The 13,745-nt window shown below is 35.5% G+C and overlaps 1 protein-coding gene across 1 annotated transcript in view; it reads right to left on the bottom strand.

The window, feature by feature from the left end:
* MICU1 (mitochondrial calcium uptake 1) overlaps positions 1-13,745 on the bottom strand; it is a 193,618-nt gene that overhangs the window by 51,478 nt on the left and 128,395 nt on the right. The window contains exon 8 of the mRNA XM_010984183.3: positions 9,674-9,871. Within this exon, the coding sequence (XP_010982485.1) occupies positions 9,674-9,871 (198 nt within the window). The remainder of the gene's footprint in view (positions 1-9,673; positions 9,872-13,745) is intronic.

Raw genomic sequence — 13,745 nt, 5'->3', positions numbered from 1 at the left:
AGTTGGATATCCTGAAAATCATTGATTTGGGATGAAAAACTGCATCAACATAAAGACTGTGAAGTTGGTAATTTTCTGGAATCTTTCCAAACGTTAATGGTGACAAAGCTGCAAAGAATATAAAGATGGGCCACTTGACAGAGATGTCAGGAGGCACAGGTCACTGATTCCCCACTCACTGCCTCTTCTGATAATGCAAGAGATGCAGGAGACACCAGCAATCTCTGCGAAGGGGCTCTGTGGAGCAGTCCAATGCTAGGCACCAAAACCACAAACAGGTGGCCATGGATGAATGAATAAATGAACAACCCCTCCTGGAGTGTATGATGGGTGCCCAGCATGGCGCTGAGGGCTCTCTTATCTCAGGGAGTCCTCCTTATAACTCTGTGAGGTGGATATATTACCTCAACTGTACAAATGAAGAAATTAAGGCTCCCAAGGTCAAAGAGGTAAAATTCAAATTCAGATCAACTTCCTAAAAATCCAAATGACATAACTGAATATTGATTATTCTCTCCACAAACATTTATTGTGCCCCTCTTCTGTATATACCTCTCTCATTATACTTTTCTTTCTGTACTGAAATAACTGTCTCATTTCCCAGTCTGATTATAACCCCTTAAATTCGGGAACCAGGGCGTTCGTGCTTTCATATATCCAGTATCTAACACAATGCCTGGCACATACCTAAACACCCAATACTTTTAATTTGTTATTAGTCCAAAAAAAAAAAAAAAGAAAAAGAGACTAAGTTGTACATTTTTGGCTTTTATTTTCTCTGCTAGGTAGACAGCCTATCATTTCTCAAGGAAAGACTGGTAAAGAAAAGGGATACCCCCAAAAGATTACTTGGCATTACTTCTTCTTAAAGCTAAAAAATGATTAAAGTTTGTATTTCATTAGTCCAAGTAACTTTAATAAGAAAAAGTATTCATGCTAGTGTTGTGGTAGACGGATACAAAATAAATAAGGCACATGGGTGGGGAGGGAGGAAAGGCACTCTGTTATTATAAGAAATGAAAAAGATTTGACAAAAAATTATTTCTGTGCTGTTAACTGAATTCAGAGGATAATAATCTGATGTAATATATATGACCCTCTAAAGTGGCATTTGCTCGGAGTCTGAATTCAACAGGCTGTAATGCATTATTTATTCACAAATTACTGCGAAGCTGGCTCTGGTTCCTAAGACATTGTCTAGACTCCCTAGTCTCCTCTAAGGCTATATGGCAGGCTAGAGGATAAAGATATTTTAAAAAAATCTCCTTTTCCTCTAAGAAAGAAAAAATACATCTACTAGAATTATCAAAGGCTGAATAAGTTGAAAGGTGGGGGGAGGAGGGTAAACAAGCTTCTTTCGACTCATTAGTACAGTTGTCATTCTTAATTTTTTAAATATATTTTTTGTTGTTTTTTGGGGGGCTATTTAGGTTTAGTTATTTATTTATCTTAATGGAGGTACTGGGGATTGAACCTAGGACCTCATGCATGCTAAGTACACACTCCACCACTAAGCACACACTCTACCATTGAGCTAAACCCTCTCCCACTACAGCTGTCATTCTTTAAATCCCTAATTCTTTATTTTAAAATGTCCATAAACCCCAATGGCCGTAATTCTGAAAGGCATCTGCAGCTAAACATGGCTAGAAGAGGGATAAAAATGAAAAGACCTACTCAGATCCTCAAGACATCCTTTAGTCCCATCTTCTTCATTCCAAGTCTGATTTAAAGGCTAAGTTTGATCTGCCTACAGGTCCAGCTAGCTCCAGAAATCTGGAGAAGGAGTCTCTCTTCTCTTATCCAGCCCCCTGCTTTTCATCTGCTTCTTAATGATCTCTGCAGCCCCAGACTTGAGAGCACAGGGACCCTTTACCAACCTGAGAACTCTGAAGAGACACATAAATTTCAGGCTGGTTTGAGACAAACTTGCTAATAAAGGTCATTTTTTCTGTCACCCTCTCCTGGATCCAGACCCAGTGTTACTCAGTGCTCCCTTGCCTCTTCTTGTCTATCCTCCAACCAGAACAAAGAGCCAATGAAAATCCTTTCTTTAGACAGAATGAATTTCAGAGTTAAAGCTGACTCAAACACTGCCGCCTCTGGGAAAACTTCCTGAGCGGTCCCTCGCTTTCTTCCTTCACAGACTGATTCACATGTCGCCCTTTATACTCTAATTGCACCATATAAATATCTCTAGTACTGTACTTATAACACTGGGCAAGAATTTCTGGTTCACTTAGCTCACCTTTATAAGCTTCTTGGAAGCAGGGGCAATATTTTATTCATCTCTGAATCTTAAGCATTCAGCACAGCTCCTGGAAAGCTAGTAAGTTAGTGTAACTTAGTAGTTCAAAGCAGACTCTAGAGGCAAACTGCCTGGAATCAAATCTCAGCTCCTCCTTTATTATATGAGAGAACTTGGGCAAGTTATTTAACTTTTTTGTGCCTCAGTTTCATTTGTTAAATGTGGATAATTATAGTGTGGTGAAGATTAAATGAAACAAAGTACATAAAGCACTTAGAATAGTGCTTGGCTCATGGTAAACCCTCAGGAGGCCCTGGCTAGTATTTTTACTATGTATGCATTCAAATTTTTGTTAAAATGCTTGGTACTGCTAGAGGGCTACACCCACAGACTGTAGCTGGAAGAGCAAGTACAGATTAAACACTGAACTAGAAATTCAGTCATCTTCCTTCATACTACTTTTCATTTTACTGTATCACATTCGATTATATTGCAAGTTAGATATTCTGCTGTGTGTGAGACTAAAAAATTACCACTGCATTCTGAATTCCAAATAATTGATCTTTGAACCTCTGATATGCTGGTACACAGCTCATTCATAAGATAAGGAGCAAATGGTTGATAAGACTATTTGAATGACAGATTGAAGAAAAATTTCCACCAGAGAAAGATAAAATTTTCATGATTTATTTATGAGCTCCTTTTTTCTTGAGGCCAGTTTCAAATGAACTTAGAACGTAAGTTAAAGATATTTGATGACGGGAAAATCCTGGAGATTGCCAAGTACTACAAAAGGTATCACTAACATACTGACTCTGGAATTGCAATGTTATCGGCAAATCAAAAAATGTAATCTCTAACAGTTTTCTGCACTTTAATGATTACTCTGAAAGGTCAGATTCAGAAGTACTAATTAATGCCTTTTAAAAATCATGGCTAGATCATATATTTTAAGCAACAAACTATCATTCAAAATTTTTCCTTTCATTCTCCAAAAGATAGGAATTAGAAAAGCACTGCTTTGTACAGTTTTTACAGCATAATTATCAAGACTTCATTTACAACACCAAAGGAGCTTTACATCACCATGGACATTCTACCATGTATATTTCCAGTTTGCTTCTACAGTCAGAGAAACCTAGAAGCCTCAAATGATAGCAAAATGGAGCTACAGGGTGTAAAGGGAACTGCAAGAAGTTAAACCAGAGTTTGGCTTTGGGTTTTATCTCTCTCTTTCTTTTTTTTAAACATATTTTCTTATTTAACTCACCCTGAGGACTAACTTGGTTTCATCAGGGCAAGACTTTGGACCTACGTCACAATGTGGTACAGAAAGACAACAGAATTAGCTTTAAAAAGTGTTGAGATCAAGTCACGGGTTACTGACTTACAAAGAATTACTGAGGGCAATTAAGGTGTTATTCTATTATTTTTATGTATTTCTATTTTTTAAAGTAATTATTATTTCCTAAAGTATCTCTTGGTGAGCCAGGCAAAGAAAGATTACTTTGGATAGATCATGTTATTGATCCAATTTGTTAATTTTTATAGGATAAACAGATGTCTGGATTTAAGAAATAAGTAAAGTCAAAATAAATAACTTGAAAGACGCAAGAAATAAAACTATTTTATATGGTTAAAATAGCAGATTCCTGTTTTTTTGTTTTTTGTTTTTTTTTTTTTTTTTACATTTGGGGAAACAATGCTATATATGGCCTTTCCTCAAAAGAGTTTTATAAGGGTAAAGCAGTTCATGTTGGCTAAGTACTTCACATTTTTTAGAAAAAATAAACTAGTAAAAACATTTTACTACTGTGACCAAATATAAAGTTACAAATTTTCTATGGTGAGGAGTTATTTTTAATAGATTTGTTTGTTTGTTTCTTTAACCTTTAAACAAATACCTGGCTCCTTAGAGTTATAAATACCTAAAAGAGACAAACACTCTTTAATAACCCTTTTAATGATTTTCAGAAAATTCAAGCTGAAAACATCTAAGGATGAAATAAGAAAGTACAGATTTATTACTATCCACATTCTGCTTTGTAGAGGCAAGAGTGGAAGAATAAAACTAAAGGAAACCCAATGAACACATCTCATTTTGCGTCTCAGATTTAATTAAATCAAAAGCCAACTCTCCATCTTTAAGTTTACATAATAAGAGTCAGTTTCCCAGGGGGGAAAAAAAAACCAAAACAGGCTATTAAGATAAAAAGAAATCTGCTCTGCCAAGAGTGTTCTAGTTCTAGAAAATGTTTGATTGAAAGCCTTGCTTTCTGGTCTCCTTTCCCACACTCTTTTGGCCAGGAAAAGAGCTGAGGTTTGTCTTTTGATATGGTCCTCTGCATTCAGGAAAAGATAGCTTTAATTCTACTCAGCATTTTAAAGAGATGAGCACAAAGACATCAGCTTGATGATGTAAAGGGTAGGTATTCTGGAATTTCCTTAGGCACTTTTAATCATTTAGTTGTAGCTATTTTTATTAAGTTCCTTTAATATTTAAGTTAACCCTCTTTTTTTTTTTTCTCTACTCTTATTGGCAGATGAGAATAATTAGCATAGTTCTTTATGTCTCCCTTTAATCTTTCTTTCTGACTGAATAAATCTAGTTAACTTCAATATTTTTTTCTTGAAGACTGGGAATATAAAATGTCACTGTTACTCTTTGAACTATAGCTAATTTGCTTTCAGATAATTGATACTCATGCCTTATTAAAATAAGATAATCTGATTGGTTATACAATAAGCATGTGAACCCCAAACTTATAATAAAAAAGTTCATGCTACAAACCGGAATGCTACTTGATGATGCTTCTTCAGTTTCCTTGTTGTGTATTCTGGAGTTGGCTTCTTCCTTCTTGTATAAATTAGTTTTTGGTTTTCTTTGACATAATGACAGTTCCTTTTTCTCCTCCCCCTCAGTTAAAATTAATCATAATCTTTCAAAGAGTTCTCTATTACCTTTCATTTTTGACTGACATCCTACTTGCTGCAGTCCTCAAGAAATCAATGAATATATTAACCTAAATTAGACTTGGCACCTGTCTCCAAGGAACTCAGCTCAATAGTTCTTGGTAGCCTTAGATGGAATTTTTAATAACTTCAAAAGATATTTAAAAAAACCTAACTGTGTATTCTTAAGTCATTCTTTCAAACTCATGTTTTTTGAGTTACCAAATAGAGACGTAAGGGTAGAATAAAACATGTATGACCAGAATTAAGAGCATTAAAACACTTTTAAAAATGTAACAAGCTAGTGATTGCCATGAAAAGAAACTGAATGGCTAGTTTAGGTAGTATCTTATAAACACAAAAGCACTGTACTCAGTCATAAGATTCAACTTGAGGGGCAAAGGAACTGGGAAAAGATGGTGCTAAAGAAGGGAGACTACAGATATTCAAGAAATTTATTTTATTTTTTCTGCTCCTAAAATTTAGAACATTTTGTTTTTCTTTAGAGCTCTAAATAAGTCAGGTACAGAAACCTCATCTCACACTGAAAGCAACAGCAATCAGACAAAGAAGAGGAAAGAGTTCAGTCTGAAAAACTGAGTTGGAATCCTGGTTGTACCATTTAACAGCTCTGTTTTAATTTTTATCTTTTTGAGTTTCAGTTTTTAACATCTGTAACACAGGTATAATACCACAAACCCAATAGCGTTGGCAAGACTTAAAATAAAGAAGGCAGTAGTATCTGCAAATTGCCTGGCTCATAGTTGGCATTCAATTAATGTTCATAGACTTTTCCCCTTTCTTTGACCCCTCTGGAAATTAAATTTGACAGATAAGTAGGGTCCTCTTCACTCTCAAAGCTACTGTGGTGAGAAAAAGAAATAACTAAATGGAGTTATAAATCCCCTTGATCTGAAATTTTAAAGTAGATAAGTAAGCAATGAAATAAAACTGGGATGAGATAAATAGAAAGAATGATGGAACTATAAAACCCACATGGAAGTTAAGATACTGTTAATTATTTCCATTTTCCTCTTGGCTGTGATGATATTATATTTCATTTTCAGTGAGGGGAGAAATTGCCCAAACTTGAAAAGTGAAATTGTTTCATAGAAACAAAAATTGCTTCCATTTTCCAATGTTTTATCAGAAAACTATTTCAAAATGGAATAAGAAAGCAAGGCCTTTCAGTCATTCATCTGAGATGATCTGTTATGTGTCTACTGTATGCCAACTGCCATACTAAAGGGCAGAGGGTATATAAGAGAAAGTGAAAGAATACCTATTAAAGGCATAGTACCTGCCAAGTGTTGCTGGGCACGTACCACTGTGCTAGTTTACTAGGGCTGCGTAATAAAATAACACCGACTGGGTGACAAACAATAGAAATTCATTTTTTCATAGTTCTGGAGGCTGGAAGTTCAAGATCAAGGTACATACAGGCAGGGGAGGGTATAGCTCAGTGGTAAAATGTATGCCTAGCATGCACAAGGTCCTGAGTTCAATCCCCAGAACTACCACTTAAATAAATAAATAAACCTAATTACTCCCCCACCAAAAAACCCCCCCACAAGAACCAAGATCAAGGTATAGGCAGAGGTGGTTTCCTCTGAGGCTCTCTCCTTGGCTTGCAGTTGGCTGCCTTCTTGCTGTCTCTTCAACATGGTTGTGCCCTACAAGCCCACCCCTGGTGTCTCTGTCTTTTTGTGTGTCCAAATTTCCTCTCCTTGTAAGTGTATCAGTAAGACTGGATTAGGGCCCATCCTAATAGCCACATTTTAACTTAATCACATCTTTAAAGGCCCTATGTCCAAACATATTCACATTCTGAGGTACTGGGGGTTAGGCCTCAACATATGAAATCTGGCGGAACAAAATTTAACCCATAAGAAACATCATCTCCCGTAACCATCACCCAGTTTTACAAATGAGGATCTTATCCCTGAGAGAACAAATAATTCATCTAATGTTACATAGACAGTAAGTGGCAGAAACAAAATTTTAACCCAGGTCTCATTATGGGAGCACCAAAGCCTCTGCTCTTCCTCAAAGAATTACTGTCTAGTTGGGAACACACAGTACTGACTCATGAAACTTTAAATATGGGGGTTATTGATAAGAAGGCACTTATTCACTGAACTTGTATCATTATATGGAAAGAAGGGATTCAGGATTAATAAACATATTCATATAATACATAGGACATTTGTTACATGGTAGGCTGGGCTCTTTCATGAAAGAGTCTATTGGTTTCCTTACACGAGGAATTACTGATTGGCAAACGAACAGTCTTGGTATGTGTTGGTCCAAAGCCTGCAGATGATTCTAAGTCAATGTCAAATACATGAGGGCTCTCCAGAATAAGTATCTTAGATATGACTGTTTTTCAGATTTCTTTTTTCCTGCATTTGGGCATAGGCTGTGTGCAGGTACACACATATGAAATCCCTAATTTGCTTTATAACATTCTACCTTATAGGCGATCTGCACAATACATTAGTGGGCTTTAAAGCTCTATAGCATCACAGGATAAAAGACAGAAGTCCCATGCTCTGTCTCTTGAGGCTCCCTTGTGTGTCCAGGAGTGAATGTTAGGCTAGATTGTGGTCAGGTTGGCACCTGCTCCATGCTCTGGATGACCCTGTGTTGGTTTAAGGTTTGTTTAAAGCATTATTCTAGCTTGTGCTTTATTCTCTAACTATATTTTATGGATCTATACGCTATATTAAATTGTAATTATATAATTAATAAGTTAAATAATTTACATTCCCAGATTATGTTCTGATGTTTCCAAAGAAGATCACTCCAGGTATGCAGAATAGGGGCCAAGGCATATGTCTAGAATCCGAGTGCACACCCACTCTTACACAAACTGCTAGACTTCTGAAAGCAGGAGGTAAAACTCCCAAGTGAAAGATGTCCTCCCTATACCAGCAGGTAAGAAACTAAGACACAACTGTGGACATGTAACTAAAATATATGGGAGACTAAGGAAGATAAGAATTATTTTCACAAGGTCTGTTTGAACACATTACTCTCAACTGTAAATCCCCTTTTCTGGTGATAAGAATGCAAAAATGGTGATAAAGGTAAGTTGCTTCTCTTTGTTCAACTTAGTATATAAACAGTTAGGCCTAGCCACTTCTGTGGGTCTTCATTTTCTTATGGGGTTTCCCACACTCTCCTGCTAACCTGTTTTTTTGTCAATTTAAAAATGTAGGTCCAGGTGGTGGAGACTCCAGGAGGGTAAAGTTTTGCATCCCTTGAACTATATACATAATAAATATAAAGTACTTACCATATATTAAAGGAGCTACAAGAGCCTACTGAAGGAGGCTAAATTGTAGGTGATCCATTACTGTGTTATTTTGAAGTAAATTCTTTGAATATTAAATACATGATTTTCAAAGAAAACAGTACAAAAGCACACTCCAAAGTTAGATCTGATTTTTAGTATTATCTATGCTTCTGCTACTTTCCTTGAGAATGAATATTAAACAGTGTTTTTATCAATAATGGGAATTCAGTTGTGATTTTTCCAACTGTCTCAACTGAGTTTAGTGGGTGGAAGAGGTGGGAATAGTACATCAGAATCTCTGGGGAAAAGTGGGGGAGCAGATAAACAGTCATAGTTTAAAAACAAAGCAGTGCTTTTCTCCAATACTTTCATGTGTTTTTAGTCATAGTATTTAATATTTTGAAATTTCAAATAACACTAAAGTAGGGCATATGTTAATTAAAAAAGGAGAAATACCAGCAGGAGGAAATTTTTTAAAATCTGAAGAAACAGAGACTTCACTTTTTTGTCTTCAGATAAAAGTGCAGATTAGAAGGCATTTAGTGAATGTTTTGAACTGAATGGACTCAGTAGCCAACTAACCCAAAACATACTTAATTCAACAAATGTATGCATAGAAAAAGGAAATGCTCTTATAGAGCTGTGTCCAGGAACTGAATACCACGATGGTCTGAAGTTTAAATGGAAAAGTAAATCCCCAAAGACAGTATGACCCCTTTGCAACTCTGAGCATACATATTTATATTCTGACATTCTGTGTTTCCAGCTGTTATTACCTTCGTAAACTTTCATAGAAAGAGCTCCTTTTTATTCCCTCATCTTCACCTCCTACGCCTTCTACATAATAAATATATATGCTCAAGTTGAGAACTGTTCTGACCCCTGCATTTCTTTTTCCTCAAGCTGGGTTTCCCAAGACAAGTAAGATTTTCAATTTGGACTTTTTCGGCTTTCAGTCTCAGAACCACCTTACTCTACACTTACTCTAAGTCATTTTTACAGAACATATTATTTCCTACCTGCTGTCAGGCTACAGATCACTGATAAGGTTCACACCAATCAGTTCTTACAGCTGGAGGTAGACTGAAAGAATGTCTACAGTGCAGGCCCTCCCAACCCAGCAACTCTATGTGCAGATATGATGGACAGTGCCCTGAAGTTCAAGGAATACCTACCTCTAGCTTCAGAACATCGTGCTGAAGTTTACGCTGAAATTCAAGGAAGTTTTTGATTGTCAGCTTCCCCTTGAGATCAGGTCCAAAAAAGTAGGTTGTGAGGGCTGAACACAAGCCAGACTTGAGGGTGTTACCAGTAGTAGTACGGTCTCTGTGACGCATACCCATGCTCGTCTGGGAGCGAATGATGCTCTGGACCTAATGGAGAAGCAAACCCCCATACAGAAAATATTACAAAGTGAAAAATATAGAAAAGTAAAAATAATAATTCTTGTTTACTGTGTATCTACACTGTGCCCCAATTCTCTCTTTTCATGTTTACTACAATCCTGTAAGTCCTATGATTATCCTCATTTTACAGACGAGGAACTGAGATGCTCTGTTAAATAACCTGCTCAAGGTCTAGCAGCTAGCAAGTAGCAGAACTGGTATTCTAACACAGAAGTCTGACACCTTTATAACTGGGCTGCTTTTAAAAAACTCTCTTCAGAAAGGAGTATGCATTTGTTTTTGAGGTTCAAAACCTCTCACACAACCTCGGGAATACCTTCCATATCTCAGGAGACTTTTAAAAATTTCACACTTCTCACTACCGACTCTCCAATTGTGACGAGAGGCAGTATACTTATATGCAAATACTTGATATCTAAGAGAGAGAACACATTTATTAGAATGATAATGTGAAATACAAAGTTGGCATGAAATAATTCTCCAAGAGAAGATGGGGAATTAGTTTAATCTTTCAAGAAGTTTTAAATGAACTTTTGAGAAAGGATAATTTTGGGGACTATCAACTGTGGCCTAACTATATAAGATGTGTTTTTTGAGGATAATGTATGATTGCTATAGCAATTTTTAAAAACTAGTTCCTGCAGTCTTTTCTACTTCTTTACCCGCTAAAAAACACAACTATTCAGAATAATTAAAAGTCACTATATGTAAGGATAGATAATAAAGGTATGTTATATAAATAAACAATATATATAGCCTTGAGGATGATGATTTTTAAATGGTCAAATTAGAAAAGCATAATACGTAGACACTTAAGGTATGTAACAATAGATTTATCTTAGTTAAATGTTTTTTATTTCTTTCATTTATTACCTATCACCATAAAAAAAGATTTATTTAAGGCAATTTAAAAGTGTCTGGCTTTATAAAAGGTCAAAATAGTATAATGGAAAGATACTAGATGAAGAATCAGGACACATGGGGCCTAATTCTGTTGCTCTGCAGTGAAAGCAGAATTTATGCAGGTCATTTAGGTCACCAAGGCTTCTTTGGGCCTTAGTTTTCTCAACAGAAAATTTCAGTTAGAGTACATATTTCTAAGTCTCCTTATAAGTCTAAGTTAATATCATAAACTTTCTTTTTATTGAGTTATAGTCATTTTACAATGTTGTGTCAAATTCCAGTGTAGAGCACAATTTTTCAGTCATGCATGAACATACATATATTGTCACATTTTTTTTTCACTGTGAGCTACCACAAGATCTTGTATATATTTCCCTGTGCTATACAGTATAATCTTGTTTATCTATTCTACATATGCCTGTCAGTATCTACAAATTTTGAACTCCCAGTCTGTCCCTTCCCCCCCACCCCGCCCCCTTGGCAACCACAAGTTTGTATTCTATGTCTATGAGCCTGTTTCTGTTTTGCATTTATGTTCTTTTTTTTTTAGATTCCACATATGAGCGATCTCATATGGTATTTTTCTTTCTCTTTCTGGCTTACTTCACTTAGAATGACATTCTCCAGGAATATCCATGTTGCTGCAAATGGCATTATGTTGTCGGTTTTTATGGCTGAACAGTATTCCATTGTATAAATATACCACAGCTTCTTTATCCAGTCATCTGTTGGTGGACATTTAGGCTGCTTCCATGTTTTGGCTATTGTAAATAGTGCTGCTATGAACATTGGGGTGCAGGTGTCTTTTTGAAGTAGGGTTCCTTCTGAATATATGTCCAGGAGCGGGATTCCTGAGTCATATGGTAAGTCTATTCCTAGTCTTTTGAGGAATCTCCATACTGTTTTCCACAGTGGCTGCACCAAACTGCATTCCCACCAGCAGTGTAGGAGGGTTCCCTTTTCTCCACAGCCTCTCCAGCACTTGTCATTTGTGGACTTTTGAATGATGGCCTTTCTGATTGGTGTGAGGTGATACCTCATCGTAGTTTTGATTTGCATTTCTCTGATAATTAGAAATATAGAGCATTTTTTTCATAAGCCTATTGAATATTATAAACTTTTGGTTATGATGTTTTTCTAGGTTCATGATTTATTATGTAAATAAGATTAATTGACATTTGTTTCTCATGCACATAGAGACTTGAAAGACAGGTATACAGTGGACTTTTAACATTATTTGTTGAAGTTTTTTAGACTTTAATTGAAGCACAGGATAATCAGAACAGCGCTTCTTCTACTTGAAGGTAATACACAATTCATTTTATCTAAGAGTGAGAACTGAAGAATCTTCCAGCAGCAGCGAACCAGTATTGGGCATCGGCAGCAGGACTTGTCATGAGAGTTTGTGAGGCAGTATCATGTGGTTTAACATCTGTGTTACTGAGTCCCAGAAAGAGAGGTGAGAGAGACTGGTGCCAAAAACAATATTTTAAAAAGAAATAATGACTATTTCAAGTTGGATAAAAATCATAAATTTACAGATATAAATAGGTCATCAAATACTAAGAAGTATAAATACAAAGAAAACCACACAGAGGCACATCATAATCAAACATCTAGAAACCAAAGATAAAAAGAGAAAATCTGGAAAGCAGAGGGAGAAAAACAAATTACATATAAAGGAACAATGATTCAAATAACCAGTTTCTTATCATCAGAAATAATCAGAAGCAATGAAACAACAACTGAGAATTTTGCTTCTCTATCAGGAACTCTATATCTAGAATTTCCTTCCAAAAATAATGATGACATAAATTAATTCATTGCCAACAAATGTGTTGTATAAGAAACACTAAAGAAAATTTTTCCAACTGAAGGGAGAAGATACCAAATGGAAACTAGGATCTTCAGAAAGGAATAAAGGGCATCAGAAACGGTAAATATGTGAGTAAACTTAACAAATGATTTTTTTTCTTATTTTCTTTTAAAAAACATGATTGTCAAAGCAAAAATTATGATGTATTATGGGATTTATAATATAGGCAAATATAATACATAAGATAACTATAGCATAAAGGAAGGAGAGGGGGTAAATTGGATATATACAAATATAAATTGTAAAATTTCTGCATTTTATATGAAGTAGTACAATATTAATTCTAAGTAGATTGTGTATATTTAAGAATGTATGTTGTGGGGGTAGGTTTAGTTCAGTGGTAGAGTATGTGCTTCATATGCACAAGGTCCTAGGTTTAATCCCCAGTACCTCCATTAAAAAAAAAAAAGTAAACCTAATTACCCACTCCACCAAAAGAAAACAAATTAAGAATGTATGTTGTGAAGTTTGGGGTTTTGAGCAGGAGCCATCCTTCTCCTTGCTTGGTGCCTGCAACCACTATAAAAATAATGCAGAGAGGTATACCTAAAACACCAGATAAGTTAAACCAGAATTCTTGAAAAATATTTATTTAACCTCAGAGAAGGCAAGAACATAGACTAGAGGAACAGAAATCAGAAATAACAAACAGAAAACAAATAGCAAAAATGGTAGATCTAAATCCAATTAAATCAATGTCAAATGTTAATGGATTAAATACTGCAATTGAAAAGGCAAAGACTGTCAGAATGGATAAAAAAGCAAGACCTAACTATATGCATTCTATAAAAATTACACTTTAAATACAAAGAAACAGATTTAAAGTACATGAATGGAAAAGATATATTATGAAAACAGTAAGCATAAGAAGGTTGGAGTTGCTAGTCACATAAAACAGACTTTAAGACAAAGACTATTACTGAAGATAAAGAGTGACATTTAATAGTGACAAAAGGATTGATTCACCAGGAAGACATAACAATCAGAAATGTACAGAGGACCTCAAAATACATAAAGCTAATAAACAAGATTATACTGTATAGCACAGGGAAATATATACAA

This window comes from Camelus dromedarius, chromosome 8 (genome assembly GCF_036321535.1).
Source record: "Camelus dromedarius isolate mCamDro1 chromosome 8, mCamDro1.pat, whole genome shotgun sequence".
Lineage (NCBI taxonomy): Eukaryota > Metazoa > Chordata > Mammalia > Artiodactyla > Camelidae > Camelus > Camelus dromedarius.
Note: the sequence above shows the minus strand (reverse complement) of the source record. Positions and strands in the feature narration are given on the sequence as shown.